The 18,068-nt window shown below is 50.9% G+C and overlaps 1 protein-coding gene across 1 annotated transcript; it reads left to right on the top strand.

Moving 5' to 3' along the window:
- Positions 1-8,380: 8,380 nt before the first annotated feature.
- LOC311581829 (pyridoxal kinase-like) lies at positions 8,381-18,068 on the top strand. Its single transcript, XM_084754349.1, has 5 exons — positions 8,381-8,511; positions 14,283-14,394; positions 15,355-15,494; positions 17,488-17,543; positions 17,676-18,068. Exons 2-5 carry the CDS (start codon positions 14,286-14,288, stop codon positions 17,878-17,880), a joined length of 510 nt encoding a protein of 169 aa, XP_084610475.1. The 5' UTR covers positions 8,381-8,511; positions 14,283-14,285; the 3' UTR covers positions 17,881-18,068.

Here is an 18,068-nt window from a genome sequence, read left to right on the forward strand (position 1 = left end):
GAAAGTGTCAGATCTTGGACTTACAGACAGTTGTGAGCTACCATGTGGGTGCTGGGAATTGAACCTGGGTCCTTTGGAAGAACAGGCAGTGCTCTTAACCACTGAGCCATCTCTCCAGCCCTCTTTTTTAATTTTATTAACAAGATATATAAATATATGTAAACATATGTTTATAGCTAAACAGCTATGCATTTTATTTTTTATTTATTTATTTATTTATTTATTTATTTATTTTTTTGGTTTTTTGAGACAGGGTCTCTCTGTGTAGCCTTGGCTGTCCTGGACTCGCTTTGTAGACCATGCTGGCCTCGAACTCAGAGATCCGCCTGCCTCTGCCTCCCGAGTGCTGGGATTAAAGGCGTGCACCACCACCGCCCGGCTCAGCTATGCATTTTAATTAGCCTTGCCTGTCCTGGACTCTTTGTAGACCAGGCTGGCCTTGAACTCACAGAAATCCTCCTGCCTCCCAAGTGCTGGGATTAAAGGTGTGCACCACCACCGCCCGGCTAAGAACCTGTTTCTAAAATCAAAACAAATAAATAAATAAAAACTCAAAGTTGGAGGAAGAAAAGTACGGATAGGCCCCATTGGGTTGTCCAGTGACAGATACAGCTGGCTCCTGACAAGTGCCCACTGACAGGCATCAAAAAACACAAGAAAAGCCAGGCATGGTGGTGCTTGTCTATAATGCCAGAACTCGAGAGGCAGAGGCAAGTGGATCTCCGTGAGTTAGAGGTCAGCCTAGTTTACAGAGTGTAACAGCAGGGTTACACAGAGAAACCATGTCTCAAAAAATACAAAAACCAGCTGGGCTTGGTGGCACATGCCTTTAGTCCCAGCACTGGAGAGACAGAGGCAGGCAGATTTCTGTGAGTTCAAGGCCAGCCTGGTCTACAAAGTGAGTCTAGGACAGCCAAGGCTACAGAGAAAACCTGTCTCAGAAAAAAAAAAAAACAAAAAAAACTCAGCTGGGTGTGGTGGTGCACGCCTTTTGGAGGCAGAGGCAGGGTGGATTGCTGTGAGGTTGAGGCCAGCCTGGTCTACAAAGCAAGTCTAGGACAGCCAAGGCTACACAGAGAAACCCTGACTCAAAAAACTTTAAAAAACAAACAACAAGCCAGGCCAGGCATGATGGCACACTCCTTTAATCCCAGCACTTGGGAGGCAGAGGTAAGTGGATCGCTGTGAGTTCGAGGCCAGCCTGGTCTACAAAGCGGGTCCAGGACAGCCAAGGCTACACAGAGAAACCCTGTCTCAAAAAACAAAAAAACAAAACAAACAAACAAATAAAAACACCCAAAAATCAAAAACCCCAAAATTGCCAGGCAGAACAGCAGAAGCCTATAATCCCAGCACTCCGGGGGTTGGGGGTGGGAGTGAGGGATGGGGGGGGTGGGGCAGGGGCAGGAAGATGTCTGTGAGTTCAAGGCCAGCCTGGCTTAAAAAACAAATACAGGACAGCTAAGGCTACACAAAGAAACCCTGTCTCAAAAAACAAAACAAAACAAAACAAAACAAAAATAATAAAATAAAATAAAAGAAAGAAAAAGAAAAAGAAACACAGGAAAGACTTTCAGGGTCTGAGGGCACACACCAGGATGAAGACCCCATCAGTGCCACATGAGTCACAGTCTCCAGTGGCTGGCCCTGTTTGCCTTCCTTTTCTCCTGGTAGATACTTCACTCACTCACTCACTCACTCACTTACTTTTGTTTGTTGTTTGTTTGCCGAGACAGGGTTTCTCTGTGTAGCCTAGGCTACCCTGGACTCCCTTTGTAGACCAGACCACAAACTCACCGAGATCCACCCGCCTCTGCCTCCAGAGACAGGAAAGGGGCAGACGGATCTCTGTGAGTTCAAGACCAGCCTGGTCTACAAAGTGAGTGCAAGGCTACATGGAGAACCAAAAGCAAAGCAAACCAAACCACCAAAAAGTTGAGGCCACGTGCAGCAGTTCTCCCAAAGTCTCAGAAACCCATATGTATTTGCAACCCTGGCATGTGTCACCTGGAACCAGGCCACTCATGGCTCACAGCTGTGATGAAGACCAAGGCTGCTCTACACCCAAAGGTCAAAGGGTGTTTACCTAATGACTCCTTGGGGTAGGCAGAGGGAACCCTGAGGCAAGGTGCGTAGAGGAGGTAACAGACATAAAGTCCTAGGGCAGCAGAGGACAGAGGCTGGCCAGGTGCCACCAGGTCTCCAGGAGCCTGACACTTCAGAGACTGCCCAAGTCCAAGTGGCCTCTGGGAAAAGATAGGGTCAAGGAAGAGGTGGGACTGGGCCCCAGCTGCAGAACAGCTGGACCTCGGTCTCCAGGAAAGCAGGGGCAGGGCTGGCTTCTGGTTGAGGGAGGAGGTGACAAAGGAGAGTGAGGACACAGGGAAGGTCACTATTCAAGCGTCCACCGCTCAAGCACTTCATATTTCTGGCCCTGACAATGTCATGGGTCACCTGATCTTCCAAAAGGAGCTTGGGTGATGGGCACGTGACCTATACCTGTAATCTCAGCCCTCGGGAACTGAGGCAGAAGGATTGCCATGAGTTCCAGACTAGCCTGCACTATAGAGTGAGAGCCTGCCTCAGAAAAGAAAGAGAAAACAAGAAAGGGGAAGGAGGTGGGGAGGAAAGATGAAGGGAGGGGCGGGACAAGGAGAGGAAAGGAGGGAAGAATGGGAGTAGCCAGCCTTGTCCTCCCCTCCTATCAGGCCGGATGGCTTCTAGGTGTCCTGGACCCCGTGCATGTGGGGGATAGCTCTCAAGGGCACCTGAAGGTCTTCTGAAACATGGGGCTGTTTCCATAGCAACCCCTGGTGGGAATGGCCACCAGTAAGTCAGTCTTCCCAGGCCACACAGAAGCCACCAGCCTGTGGACAGCAGATTGGGATGCGGGCGGCAGGGGGAGAGGAGGTGCAGGCCCTGGAGCCAGGCTGAAGGAGGGGAGCTGGCCTCACTGTGTCTAGTGGCAGAGGTCAGGGGACAGCCCCACAGTCAGCTGGACCCACCTTTCCACCGTGACAAGTTTCCCTTGAGGAAGCAGATTGTGCTGGGTCCCTGCACGAGGGAGGACCAGGCAGGTGCTGGTCCACCTGCATTTGAATGGCCACAGCGCTGGCGTTCCTCCCAGGCTCAGAACACGCCTTTTGTTCTTGGGACTCTATGCCTTTCTGAACCCAGGCTAAAAATTGCTCAGTTCTTCCTGAGTTACTCATTACCCGGTGACTAAGGCTTCGGTCTGTCAATCTAAATCCTGTTGTTAGTTCTCAGCCTAGGGTCTTAGGAACAAAAGTTGATTAGATATTCAACAGGAAGGACCTGATGACAGCCCTGCTTAAGCTGTACCTTCCAGACGGTGTGCAGTACTGATTGCACCACAGCACAGTGGCCATGGTAACTCTGGGAAAGCAGTGGTGTGTCACTCATCTCTCTTCCCAGAATGCAATTTCCTCCCTAAGGCAGTTGCACAAGATGACTTTGTCTTGACTTATTTCGTGCTGAGATCTGCTGACAAACAAGCTGCAAATCAGTTCTTGAGATGGGGGCAGGATTCCGGTGTGCTTTGGGTGGTGGTTTTCTCTTGACGGGATTGGCCAAGCTCAAATTCTTTGTCTCAGTCCCTTGCCCTCCTCATCCTTACCACCTCCCACCCCCCTTACCCGCTCTCCCCCCTCCCCACTACACAGTACTAACTTTCCCTCTGTTTCCCTGTTGCCAGTCAGCTGTGTCGCATGCCCTGCTTGCCTCCTGTCCCCCAGATTGCCACATAGGTGGCTGCAGCAGTGTCCATGTCACCCCAACATGCACATGGTGAACCTGTCTCCAGTTGCGATGCTGTGTTGAGGCAGGTCTTGAGAACTGGATGGTTTGTAACAGGCATTCAGTCATTGTCACCGTGCTTGAAGGCTGGAGAGTCCAAGTTCAAGGCGTTTGTAAAGTCAGGATCTGAGAAGTAGCTGGTTTTTTGGCTGGTAGTTGGTGACTTCCATGTGGTTAAACACCTATTATTTAAAAAAATTAAGTTACTGAAGAGATGGCTCAGAGTTTAAGAGCATTGATTGTTCTTCCAGAGGTCTTGAGTTCAATTCCCAGCAACCACATGGTGGCTCACGACCATCTATAATGTGATTTAATGCCCTCTTCTGGACTGCAGGCATACATGCAGACTGAACACTGTGTATGTACTAAATAAATTAATATAACAATAATTAAAATCCGGGGCTGGAACGATGGCTCAGCGGTTGAGAGCACTGACTGCTCTTCCTAAGGACCTGGGTTCAATTCCCAGCACCCACATGGCAGCTCACAACTGTCTGTAACTCCAAAATCTGACACCCTCACACAGACATACATGCAGGCAAAACATCAATGCACGTAAAATTAAAAATAAATAAATTAAAAAATAATAATAATTAAAATCCAGGTACGATGGCACATGCCTTTAATCTCAGCACTTGGGAGGCAGAGGCCTTGTTTTCTGAGTCAGGATCTTCCTATGTAGCAAATGCTGATCTCCAATTAATGATTCCTCTGCCTCAGTCAGGTTCATGAATGCTGAGATTATAGGTGTATGCTCACATGACCAGAAAATACATATTATTGTTATCGTGATCGTCGTCATCATCATCATTATCTATCTATCTATCTATCTATCTATCTATCTATCTATCTATCTATCTATCTATCTATTTAGAGACAAGGTCTGTATCCCTGGCTGGCTTGGGACTCACAGAGGTCTGCCTGCCATTGCCTCACTGAGGGTGAGGTGGCTGGTTTGGCAGGCCAACAGCGCGGGGAAACCTTCTCTAACTGCACATGTGATACAATGTGAAGTTGGCCCTTTGGGAGAAAGAAGATAAAGTCAGAACTGGGCAGGAGAGCAGAAATCATATGATGAGATTAACATCTTTATTTAAAAGAAAAAAAAAGAGGAAGAGAAATCTTCTGGCTGGCAGGAAAGCAGCTCAATGACTCCTCTGTGCAGCCAGACTTCTTTCCAAAGACTCCACTCAGGATCCTGAGCTACACTGCAGAGAAAAACATGTAAAACAAAGTTGCTTTGGGCATGGCCACACCTTTAATATTAGCACTTGGGAGGCCGATGAAACCTTGGCTCCAAACAAAGGAAACCAAACCAAACTGACCCAAAAAGCAAAGTTGGGTTTATTAAGAAAAGGTTGTAATATTGATTTAATACCAATATTAAGCTATTCTTTCTCTAGCTAGACATAGCAGCCCATGTCTTTAATCCTAGCACCCAGGAGGCAGAGACAGGGGGATCTCTGTGAGTTCAAGGCCATCCTGTTCTACAGAGCAAATTCTAGGACAGTCAGAACTACACAGAAAGACTATGTCTCAAAAAAAAAAAAAAAAAAAAAAAGGGAGGGGGGGCGGCGCTGGAGAGATGGCTCAGAGGTTAAGAGCACTGCCTGCTCTTCCAAAGGTCCTGAGTTCAATTCCCAGAAAACACATGGTGGCTCATAACGATCTATAATGAGATCTGGTGCCCTCTTCTGGTGTGCAGATATACATGCAAACAAAACACTGTATATATAATAAATCTTATAAAATTTTTTTCTCTGTCTGTCTCTATCTGTCTCTCTCTTTGTCCAATATGTCCAATAGTCCATGTGTAAGGGCAGGTGTAGACTTCTCAGAGGGAGCATGGAGAACTTCATCATGGGACCATGTCTTATGGACAAACTTTAATGGTGAGAAGATTATCCATGCTTAAAAAATGAAGAAGGCAGCTGGGCATGGTGGTGCTGCACACCTATAATCCCAGCACTCGGGAGGCAGAGGCAGGCAGATCTCTGTGAGTTTGAGGCCAGCCTGGTCTATAAAGTGAGTCCAGGACAGCCAAGGCTACATAGAGAAACCCTGTCTCAAAAATTGACCCCCGCAGCCTGATGTGGTGGTGCACACCTTTAATCCCAGCACTGGGAGGCAGAGGCAGGCGGATCTCTGTGAATTCAACCTGGTTTACAAAGAGAGTCCAGGACAGGTAGGGCTATGTGTAACAGAGAAACCCTGTCTCAAAAAACTAAAAACAAACAAACACACAAACAAACAAACAAAACCCAAAAACAAAACAAAAAAACTGATCCCCAAAATGAAGAAGGGATTTCTAGAAATGAGTTTGACTTTTCCAGGAGGAGTATTTATTCCTCCTTCCTGTCTTCATGGGGAATTTTCTAGCTATGTCATGGTAGAAGCAGGCAATTCTACAAAGTCAGCCGTCATCTCAGTAGGCGAGAGGCCCTTTGGCCATGTTTGTCCTGGCCCACTTGAGTTTATTAAAGCGGTCTTGCTATGACACATCTCTTTGACTGCATCAGTCCCAGGCACCTTGAAGTTTCTGGGTGTCCTGGGCCCCTCACCAGGAGGGACGCTGTCAGCACTTCGATTTTGAACTCAGCCTCCAGAACAGGAAAGGGAATTCTGGCTGTTAGGAATCCTGTATTCTCTGAATAGCTGTATTCTCTGATAACAAGCCCAGCTGAACACTTGTTGGGGCTGCTGGCCAAACACAAGGCCAGAGCTCCACTCATTCTATTAAAGCAGAATTATAAGGCCCTTATGCTGATTCAGGAAACCTTCAGTGGCTGGAAGGCTGTTGTTCAAATGTGCTCTGGATGTGCTCTCCTGGACAAGGCATTTGAATATGTAAGGGCACAGATGCTGCATCCAAATCCGAATGCATCTCTCTCCCTCTCCCTCCCTAGATCAGCCACTTACTACCCTCCTCCCTCACTGGGCAAGCTTCCTAAACAGTCTCTTCACCGGGCATGGTAAGAGCCGGATCTCCATGAGAAGCCAGCCTAGTCCACAGAGTGAGTTCTAATACAGCAAGCCTGCATAATAGTCACAACAAACAAAACCAAGAGGAATCTTCCCTCCACATCCCTATCACAGCTTTAGTTCAGGTGAATCATAAGAACTTGAAAGATACCAAGAAGAGACTTGATACCCTATGAGCATATAAAGGGGGAGGAAGTCCCCCTCAGTCATAGTCATAGGGGAGGGGAGTAAGGGGAAAATGGGAGGGAGGGAAGAATGGGAGGATGCAAGGGATGGGATAACCATTGAGATGTAACAAAAATAAATTAATTTTAAAAATTATTTTGAAAAAAAAAACTTGAAAGAGCAGACAGGCAGGGAGTGAGAAATCACCTACCAAGAGGCTCCTCCAGCTCCTGAGAGGCAGGATCCTCCTAGCTAGCTCTCGCCATTTCAAGTCTCCAGGAGCACCCCCCACACCCCCACACCCCTGCCTGTGGCTGGCCAAGCAGCCATAAGCAGCAGGGACTTTTAGGAAATACCTTGTAAGCTGTAGCCAGCCAGGGGGCTTCATGCCACCTGCACTACCCTACTTACTGTAGGCTCACCAGAGTACTCCAAGCCCCCAGCCTGTGTGTGCCAGGCCCTATCTGCAACAGCACTCCCAGCACCTGATGGGGAATCCAGAGTGACCACAGGGTGACCAAGTTCATGCGTCCAGGAAGGCCACGCCCCTAAACCTCAGCCCCACAGGCAAGTGGTCAGGCTGGGTTAAGTAAATGATAGAGCATATACCTGCAGAGGGAACGTGCCCCCTCTCTTTCCCCCCCCCCCCCCGTGCCCCCCCTCCAGTTTCCCACGTAGCTGAAGGCTACACGGCTCTGAATAGAGAGCATCCGGCACTCGCTCTCCATGCCAGGCTGGCCATGGTTGCTGCTGGGGTGGGGAAGGGGGCGGGGGGCCCAGCTAGTATTATGGGCTCGGCCCATAAACCACTTGCTCCGGCTTCCCTCGGTGGTCCTTCAGGCAAGCACAGGGGCTAGGCTTGGACCTCAGTGGACTGCTAAGAACCTGTGAGTCCCGTGCCATATCCCTCCTCCCAATGCCCCCTCCCTGGAAAGGGACCTGTGATATTGACCAGGACAGGCTCCTCTGTGCTGTAGCACATTGGTGCCCACCCTCTGCGCAGACTCGGGTTAGCGCCAAGGCGTCTCCTCTGGGTTACACTCCCTAGTGTGGTTCATTCATTCTGCACCGGTTCTGTCCTATTGGCTTACGGTGTTAATCACTCCCATGGGTGGCACTCCTGGGAGCTGCTGTCCTAGGAGGCGCTCCCACGGAGCTCCAGTGCTTTATAAGACCCTCAGAGATTTGGAGGATCCCTCCTGCCAAGCGGCCTTCGTGGAATCCCAGACCTAGTTGGCTGGGATTTCAGACTGCCCGGGAGTTGAGCCACGTGTCCCTTCTCAGTAGCCCAGCTATCCCCGAGTTCAGATTGGCCTTCTCGGAGCCACTCATGGGGACAGACTTGAAGCTGCTCCACTGGCTTTTCTCTTTCCAAGCCCCACCCCCAAGCCCCACGTGCAGTCCTCTCCATCCCGAGGAAAGCACACCTCTCTTCCTGTCCCATTTCCAGACCCACACGTTGTAGCTCCTGCGGTCAGGGTCACAGACTGGTGGCACAAGCCAGCGTGTAAAGTTTGCAGTGTCTTGGTGAGAGTACTGGAGGACCAGGTCTGTTCTGAGAAGGGAGGGAGGGCGCCGGGAGGGAGGGCGCCGGGAGGGAGGGCCCCGGGAGGGAGGGCCCCAGGAGAGAGGGCCCCGGGAGGGAGGGAGGGCCCCGGGAGGGAGGGCCCCATTGCTTGGGAAACAGATCAGAAAAGAAGTGGGGACTGAGGCTGAGGTGGTGGCTTGCATACCAAGGCCCTAGCTTTAATCCCAGCACCAGAAGAAGGGAGCAAAAAGAGGAAACACGTTGTAAGGAATGCCTGGTTGCAACTAATTAACTGGAAGTACATTGGAGGAATAATGAGCTGCTTGCTGATGGCAGCATTTACTGCATGCTTGGTGTGGGCTAAGCATTTCTTGTAACGTGCTGAATCTTGACCCCTATCATCCCGGCATTTGGGAGGTGAAAAGCAGGAGTCGGAGTTTAAGAGCACCCTCAGCTACGTAGCAAAGCCAGACGACAGTCTGGGCTACAAGAGACATAAGCCCTGGAGAGGGGGGAAGAGCCCCCCGGATCTTTGCAAAAAGCCAGTGAAGTCATTTCATGGCCATATGTCAGTGGCCACCACTGTCCTTACCATTTGAAGACAAAAGGAAGCCAGATTAACAGAACCGGAAGTTTTTTCCCACTACCTGTTACATCAGACTTATCTTTCTACAGAAGTCCAATCTCTCTGACCCCTGTTTAATTCTTCCTCTCCTTCCTCTATTTTTCTTCTATATTTGACATAATACCGTTATTCCTTTTCTTTGATTCCTTTTTTTTTTTTTTTTGAGACAGGGTTTCCCTGTGTAGCCTTAGCTGTCCTAGACTTGCTTTGTAGACCAGGCTGGCCTCCAACTCACAGTGATCCGCCTGCCTCTGCCTCCCAAGTGCTGGGATTAAAGGTGAGCGCCACCACACCCGGCTTTAATTCTTAAAATATTGTGCAGCTCTTTATTTGAGCAAAGGCGGTCTGTTCCTACAATATCAGAAAAGTCTTGGTCTGACAAGTCTGCTCAGGAAAGCAGGCAGCTCCCGGTTTCCTCTGTGTCATGACCCTTTGTTTCAATACAATCCCCATCTTTATTGCCATCCTGTAAGGGACAGGAGAGTATTAGGGTTCCTAAAATCCTTTACTTTGCTTTTAGAAAGGTACCAAGGTCTGTCAACATCAGCCTGATCAAATCTTTTCCTGCCCATTCTAGTCTTTTATTTATTTATTTTTAAGATATCTTTTTTTCTTCTTTTTTTCTTTTTTCTTTTTGAGACAGGGTTTCTCTGTGTTAGCCTTGGCTGTCCTGGACTCGATTTGCAGACCAGGATGGCCTTGAACTCACATCGATCCGCCTGTCTCTGCTTCCTGAGTGCTGGGATCAAAGGCGTGTGCCACTATGCCCGCTAAGTTTTTCTTCTTTAATAATTGTTCTCAAATCCTCTATCTCATGCTTACTAATATCATTTATTAATAACCCAAAAATAAATCTAAATAAGTTCTATAGAAGACTCGATTTTCTACATAACTGTTTTCTCCAGGGAATTTCCATTACTTTGATTATTGTTTATTAAGACCAGCTTTTTTTTTTTTTTTTTTACTTCAAGACAGGATTTCTTTGTGTAGCCTTGGCTGTCCTGAACTCATTTTGTAGACCAGGCTGGCCTTGAACTTGCTGTGATCTGCCTGCCTCTGCCTCCTGAGGGCTGGAACTAAAGGTGTGTGCCACCCCGCCCGGCTAAGACCAGCTTTTGTTGCATTATTCCAATTCTAGTCTTTGGAGAGAGGCCTTTAACAGTAAAAAAAAAATCCACCAAGGGCAAAGAAGGATCAATCCAAGATGTCCAGGTACTGGGACTTTGTCAAGCAGTGCCTTTAGGACACCTGGTTGTTGGGGCACTGGAACTTTGTTAAGCAGGGCCCCCAGAACTCTTGGTCTTGCCAGTCCAACCCAGATGGACACCCACTGGCTGGCATAAACTGGAGAAGGGTTAGCCTAGGTGGGACCACGTGACAGCTCAACCCCTAGACTCAGGTCTGACCATGACATGTGTCTTAGTCAGGGTCACTATTGCTCTGATGAAACACCACGACCAAAAGCAAGATGGGGAAAAGAGGGTTTATCTGGCTTACGTTTCCACATTGTAGTCCATCGTTGAAGAAAAGTGAGGACAGAACTCAAACGGCCAGAACCTGGGCACTGCAGCTGATGCAGAGGCCATGGAGGGGTGCTGCTTACTGGCTTGGTCCTCATGGCTTAGTCAGTCGGCTTGCTTCTAGCACCCGGGACCACCAGCCCAGGGATAGCATCACTCACAATGTGCTGGGTCCTCCCCCGTCGATCACTAAATAAGAAAATGTCTTACAGGCCTGCCTACAGCTTGATCTTATAAAGGTGTTTTCTCAACTGAGGTTCTCTCTGCTCAGGTGACTTTAGTGTGTGACAGGTTGACACACATTCAGCACAACATCAAAAAAAAAAAAAAGGCTCTTACAAGACTGAGTTTGAGCTGGGTGTAGTGTCGCATGCTTTTAATCCTAGCACTCAGGAGGCAGAGGCAGGTGGATCTTTGTGAGTTTGAGGCCAGCCTGGTCTACAAAGTGAGTCTAGGACAGCCAAGGATACACAGAGAAACCCTGTCTCCAAAAACCAAAAAAAAAAAAAAAAAAAAGACCGAGTTTGATAGATGGCACATATCAGCGGCAGAACATTTGGATGGCATGTGAGAGGACCTTGGTTTGAGCCCCAGAACAAAACTGGTCTGGGACGTGTGCATCCTGGGGCCAGTGTGCAGGAGGCCCTATAGTAGACAGACCATAGGACAAAGTATAGACGGTTCTGGTGCATGGCCTCTTAGGGTGAACTAAGGCCACGTTGGTTGTGCAACTCATTTGGAATCAGGAATGCTGTTTTGGCACCCCTGGAAGCCCAGCCACTCCTGACCAGCGTAGGTCTTAGAGTGACCTGGCAGCCACACACGCTGACCGGGTCGCCTAAGGATATACCTCAGTGAGCTCAGCACAGGCTCCTTACCTTAGAGCTTCACTGTGCACCCAACACAGGCAGAGCCCAGCAGCTAGATTCAGTGCCTGGCCATGCCTGCCTAGCACTGTCATCCTGGCAGCGAGTGCTGTGAGCCAGGCTCGGGGTGGCCAAGGGACCTGGAGTGAGCAGGGTAGGCTGGGAGGTACTTTGTGGGGTGCAGGCTGCCTAGTAGCAATTCACCATGCAGAGAATTGGCTGGATTGTAAGGCTGATCAGTGGCCAGTGGTGGGACGGATGTGGGGCCTCTGGGTGGTAGGTTGCTCAGGGTGACAACAGCCCTGAGATGCTTGTCCAGCCTGCTTGCTGATTGCCATCTGTGAAAGAGGCTTAAGCATCAGCCTGGGGCTGGTTCTCCAGGGCTGGGAACACCTGTGAGGCTCAGCCCGCCCCACCTCCATCCCTGCCCCTAGATGCCTGTGGAAGAAGCACACTAGAATATTCCAGAGCTCGCTCCACTCCTGCTGTGCTGAGCCTCTCTGCCTCCCTTGGAGGAGATAAGCTGAGCTATTGCTCTGCACAGGCTTCATCTGGCTGTGTGGCCGCCAGGCTGCCTGTGCCTCTTTGCTGTGTGCTTGGTGATGCATGCAGCGTTGGAGGTGGCATGGGGCCCCAGGGATGTGCGGCACCTGCCCATGGCAGCCACTCAAGCCTAGCACAGGTCACTGCTGGCGAGGAGGCGTGGGTCTGAGGGTTTCGTGAGGGACAGGAAAAGGAGCCTGTGTCTGGCAGCCAAAGGCAAGCTTCTGGTGTTCTGTTTTGGCTTTCCCTTTCTTAGGTGTTGCCTGCACTCACCTGGAGGTGTTTTGTTGTTGGCACCAATAGTGGGAAGGAGGAAGTAAACTGGGTAGTTTGCCCAGATCCCAGTCTCATCCATCAGCAGGTCAGGAAGTCCTGCCTCCAGCTAGCCACACCTGTGCTGAGAAGCAAACTCCAAACATAGGGTCTCTAACTGGCCTGAAATTCACCAATTAGGCTAGGCTGGCCACTGAGTGCCAGGAATCCTCTAGATCACTGGTATTGTAGCCAAGCTTCAACACACGAGCCTTTTTGTTTGTTTGTTTTGTTTTTCGAGACAGTGTTTCTCTGTGTAATAGCCTTGGCTGTCCTGGACTTACTTTGTAGACCAGGTAGGCCTTGAACTCATGAAGACCCAGAGTGCCAGGATTAGAGGTGTGCATCACCACGCTTGGCCACTAGGCTTTTTAAATGTGTGTTCTGGGACAGAACTCATGTCCTCATGGTGGCATGGTAAGCACTTTAGCAACCGCACAATCTCCCCAGTCCTACAGCAATGAGCCTCTCAGAATCCTGTAGAGGCTGCTTCTCATTGGGCCTGTGAGCTGCTTGTTCCCAGAGCTGATAGGTAGCTTTAGTTTTTATTTTAGTATGTATGTATTTTTGTTTTTCGAGACAGGGTTTCTCTGTGTGATAGGCTGTCCTGGACTCACTTTGTAGACCAGGCTGGCCTCAAACTCACAGTGATTCCCCTAGCTCTGCCTCCTGAGTGCTGGGATTGAAGGCATGCACCACCACACCCAGCTTAGTTTTTAATTTTTAACTTATTTTTATTTCATGTGTATTGGTGTTTGGCCTGCACATACTTCATTATGAGAGTGTCAGATCTTCTGAAACTGCAGTTACAGTGAGTTGCGAGCTGCAATGTGGATGCCGGGAATTGAACCCGAGTCCTCTAGAAGAGTAGCCATTGCTTTTAATTACTGAGCTAGCTCTCCATTCTGGCATCTAGAATTTCTTAAAGATTTATTTTTATATATAACTTAAGTGACTGTTTCCCTGTATGCATATGTGCACCCTGTGCATGCCTGATGTCCTCAGAGCCAGAAGAGGGTATCAGATCCCTTGGACCTGGAGTAAGGACAGTTGAGGGCCACTTTGGTGGTGCTGGTAACTGACCCTGAGTCCGCAGGATGAGCCAGGTTTGTTTTTGTTGTTGTTGTTTTTCAAGATAGGATCTTCCTGTGTAGCTTTGGCTCTCCTGGTCTTGCTTTGTAGACCAAGCTGACCTAAAACTCACAGCCATCCACCTGCCTCTGCCTCCCAAGTGCTGGGATTAAGGGCGTGCACCACCATGCCTGGCACCACATGAGCAGCTCTTAACTGCTGGCCCATCCCTTCAGTCCCATGATGGGCATCTTTCATGCCACACCCAAGCAGTCCCATACACCAGTGTTGCTGACTTATCCACCCTCTGTGGCTTTAGGGATTACAGAGTGTGTAGTATGTAAGTCTCCCTCTGGGAGTGGGCAGTGGCTAGGTTCACATCTTGTGCCACTTGCATAGGCACCCACGAATGTCTCCTATGAGGCCTGCAGTGCAAACAGGGACAGCTGTCAGGTTTAGGGAAAATCGGCTTGAGCCAGGTGTCATGACTCACAGCCCTTGGGAGTCTCTGTGAGTTCAAGACTAGCCTGGTCTACATACCAGTTGGAGTCAGCCAGTGGCTCTGACTGGCTTGGCAGTTCCTAAGGATTAGGGTGGGGCCCCCAGGTTCCTCTCATTTTGAGACTCTGACTTCTCAATGGCCTTGACAGAAGGAGGTGGACCACAGGCTTGGCCATGTGTGGGCAATGCCCCAGGTTCTCTGGAGCCCATCAAGCATGCTGGTCGTGCCTGGCTGCTCCATCTCTGATTGCAGAGAGGACAGTGGCCAACCAGGCTTGTCCCCATGAGACATATGACCGTCAGGAAGGGCCACCGTGTCTGGCTGTGCTGACACTCTCCCTTGCTGCTGGCAGGTGATGGACATGCTGCACTGCATGGGTCCTGACACGGTGGTCATCACCAGCTCTGACCTGCCCTCCCCAAAGGGCAGTGACTACCTGATCGCGCTGGGCAGCCAGAGGATGCGTAAGTGCCCGCTCCACCTGCCTTCCCCTGCTCCGTGGGTCCATCTGTCTATGTAGCCCATGGCATTCAGGCACCAGAGAATAACTGGGGCTCAGTAGAAAGATTATGACTCAATCAGCAAGGCGTTAGTGTCCCTTGCCTGGCAGGAGTGTCAGACAGAAGGCAGGCTCAGGACAGGCCTCTGGGAGCCAGGTGGGGACGGATGGGGCATTGGGGACATGAGCAGGCTCACCCACTCCCACTTACCAGATGCTCAGATGTCCATAATATGCTGGAACTGCCAGGCTCACATGTCTAGTGAGCTGCCTCGGACCCATGGCCTATGCCAGAGACCAGCTGAATCTGGCTTCTGTGGCCCAGGTGACCACAGGGAGTCAATTTCTGCTGGGCTGTGGAGCCTGGTGACATACTAACGGCGCCTTACTTAAGTGTTTGGGTGGTGTTACAGCACACAGAGCTGAGTCACAGGCTGACACGAACCCCAGGTTCACACCCACCGGCTCTAGTGACCATTGTGGATGCACAAGGGTGTACGGATATACATCTGAGTGCTCATGTGACACACACACACACACACACACACACACACACACACACACACACACACACACGCTCTCTCTCAAGTATGCAGTGCATCCAGACAGTTTCTGGCACTCTGAGTGTGTAAGGCCATGCGTGCTAGCTTCAGCTTCTAAGGGTCCAGTGTTTCATTCTTCCTTGGGACAATGGTGGCAGTTGGGGGAGGGTGTCAGTTATGACAACACACACCGAGTCTCAGAATTCCTGAATGATGCCACACCACATCTATGTGACCACCCCCAAGGATGGGCAGTGCTGACCTTCCTGTCTCTTCTAGAAGTGGGGACCAGTGGGTCTGACAAGTTCCGACTGCACTGCAGGGGTAACCCTGTCTTGGAGAGAAGTCTCAGCCCCGGTAACCTGGCCTATGTCCTCCCCCAGGGAAGCCTGATGGCTCCACGGTGACCCAACGCATCCGGATGGAGATGCGCAAGGTGGATGCCGTGTTTGTGGGCACTGGGGACCTCTTCGCTGCCATGCTTCTTCTGGCGTGGACACACAAGCACCCGGACAATCTCAAGGTCAGTTGTACTTGCTGCTCCTCCCCACAATTCCCTCCGCACTCCTGGTGGGGAAATAGGCTACAATGGTCCAAACTGAGAGAGAGGAGCCTGTTAGTGGGTCCTGAGCCTGAGCTCCAGGGTCGGTGGGAGGACACGGCTGACTATGGGCTCAGAAGCCCACCACGTCAGTCTGTTGCCCACTCTTTTCATGTTTGGGAGGTTTGGGTGACATCAGAAACAAGACTGAAACGATGGACCTAGTCCTTGGGGGATCAAGGCCGTAGGCTGAGGGTACACACAGAGATTGTCCCTACCCCTCAGTCCTGTCATGGAGACTGTCTACGGTTGTCTGTCTGTCCATCCCACCTGCTTCTGCACTTTTGCTCAGGTCTCCTGGGCAGAGTGGAGCAGCTGGTACCGAGTCACTACTAGGCAGCCCCTCCACCATCTGAGCCCATCCAGAGCTCCAGTGGGACTGAGGCTGTGACTTGGGGAATCACGCTGCGGCTTTTCTTGTGCAGTATGCAGTTCAAGGATGGGCTCGGCAGGGGCACAGGGCCTTCCTTAGGGCTGTGCTCTTGTATCTGTGATTTCCTGGATTTGAGCAGAAAAGCTGCATGGGGACCAACAGCCAGGTCGTTTCTCCTGCTGCCCAGCAGCTCACAGCCAGCACGGCCTCCTTCAGTGCTGCTGAAGGCAGACTGCAATGGCTGGGCACACGGCTCAGTGGCACGGCACTAACTTAGCACAACAACATCTGAGTGCCATCCCAGCAGAGCAAACCCAAAAAGAAAAAGCAAGCAGAGCTGGACCAGCCCCTACCCCCAGTGTAGACTACGCCAGGCCTGCAGACATCTACCCCCAGCCTTGATGTCCCTCACTCTGTGCCAGGCTTGCACAGCTGGGTGAGGGTTGCCTTCCTTCAGAGTGGAGGAAGTGGGGGAGGAACAGATGTCACCTAGAAGAGGCAGTTAGATGTGGGGACCTGGAAGTGGGTTTCCTGCTGCTGTCCCACCACCTCTTCTAATGGATGCTGACAGTGTCGCTGGCACCTTGCTTATGATAGAGATGAGTCAAGTCCCCTGGAAACTCTGAGTTGAAGTCTAGAATGCTCCCTGGCTTTCCACTCCTGGCTTCCTCAGGTGTAGGCCAAGCCAGACTTACCCTGTATACAGGCAGCAATGGAAGTTCCTTTTATGCAGGGCAGTAGACACTTGCCAGCTGGCACCCAGAGGATCCTCACTGTGGGGCTCCCAAGGCAAGTGCTGGTTCTGCCAACCCTTGTCAGGGAACTGAGAAATGTCTGAGAGCTGCTGAGTCCCCCAGGCCTCTGGCCTTGAACTCTGACAGTAAGTTGTGGGCAAGAGCTCTTTCCTTTTGGAGTCTTTACGACTAATTAATCCCAGGAACTGTAGTTAAGCACCTGTTGTGTGCCTGGTGGGCACAATTTTGACCAAGTCCCAAGCTGCTGCCCCTGCAGTGATGCCTCTCGGGCCACAGGGAAGTAATTTAATATGCAGCATCTGCTTGGCTCTCTCTCCACTACTGTAACAAAATGCTTGAGGTCCTTTATAAAGAGAAAAGGTTTCTCTCATGGTTTTGAGGATGTCTGTTCCTGGTGCGATGGCCTTGTTGCCTTGAGCCCTGTGGCTGTGCATCATGGTGGGATCCAGGGAGCAAAGAGGCCAAGGAGCAAGGAACCACCCTGTCACCTCCAGGAGCTTCCCCAAGGACCTGAGGACTTTGCACTAGGCCACACCTCCCAATAGCACCCCAGGCAGGGGGCCTAGCATGGACTTTGGGGACCTTCCTGATCCAGCTAATACAGCAGCATTTCTGTGGGGGGCTACCCCTCAGTCAGCCTCATGGAGCCCAGCTGTGACCTGTGAGTGGAGGGACAGTAGAGCCAGCTTCCTGGTGGCTGAGGCAGCCGGTGCTTGTGGCATGTCCTCTGGACAGTGATGCTCACCCCAAGTAGGCCAAGGCCCCAGTGTCTCTGTCCTCTCTGCAGGTGGCCTGTGAGAAAACTGTGTCTGCCATGCAACACGTGCTGCAGAGGACCATCCGGTGAGCAAAGGTATCTGCCCTCGCGCCCTGCCCTCCTTGGAGCTGGTCCCTGTCTGGAGGTGGGCAAGAGGGAAGGGGGACCTCTCCTTTCAGGCCTCTGCCTCCTGCTGCCTCTTAGGAGTGAGGCAGCAGGTGGCCGTGTGGAGCAGGAACTGAGGAGTGTGGGAGGGGGAAGGATGCCTCGGGTTCCATCTGCCTGCTCAGAGCTCTTCCGTGTTCTGCAGCCGAAGCAGGAGAGGGACAGAAGCCCAGCCCGGCTCAGCTGGAGCTGAGGATGGTCCAGAGCAAAAAGGACATCGAGGACCCGGAGATCGTCGTGCAGGCCACGGTGCTGTGAGGGCCGCGCACACTCGCCCTGATGCACAGCGTGCTGGGGGTCTCCGTTCCCATCCCTGTGAAAAGCTGTAACGTCTGCCTTAGAGCCATGACTGAGACTTGACCTTTTGTTCCTCCCTGAGATTCGGGTCTCAGCCAGTCTCAATAGTGAAAATGTGCCATCATGCTATTTTTTTTAAAATGACAAAA

The sequence above is a fragment of the Acomys minous genome (assembly GCF_964271855.1).
Source record: "Acomys minous genome assembly, chromosome: 13".
Classification (NCBI taxonomy): domain Eukaryota; kingdom Metazoa; phylum Chordata; class Mammalia; order Rodentia; family Muridae; genus Acomys; species Acomys minous.

What these genes read in the sequence shown, in the direction of transcription:
- LOC311581829 (XM_084754349.1), top strand. Translation starts at nt 14,286, where the DNA reads ATGGACATGCTGCACTGCATGGGTCCTGACACGGTGGTCATCACCAGC. An exon ending in GCTGGGCAGCCAGAGGATGC is followed by an intron (nt 14,395 to 15,354) that starts GTAAGTGCCCGC and finishes GTCCTCCCCCAG; the next exon opens with GGAAGCCTGATGGCTCCACG. An exon ending in AGCACCCGGACAATCTCAAG is followed by an intron (nt 15,495 to 17,487) that starts GTCAGTTGTACT and finishes TCCTCTCTGCAG; the next exon opens with GTGGCCTGTGAGAAAACTGT.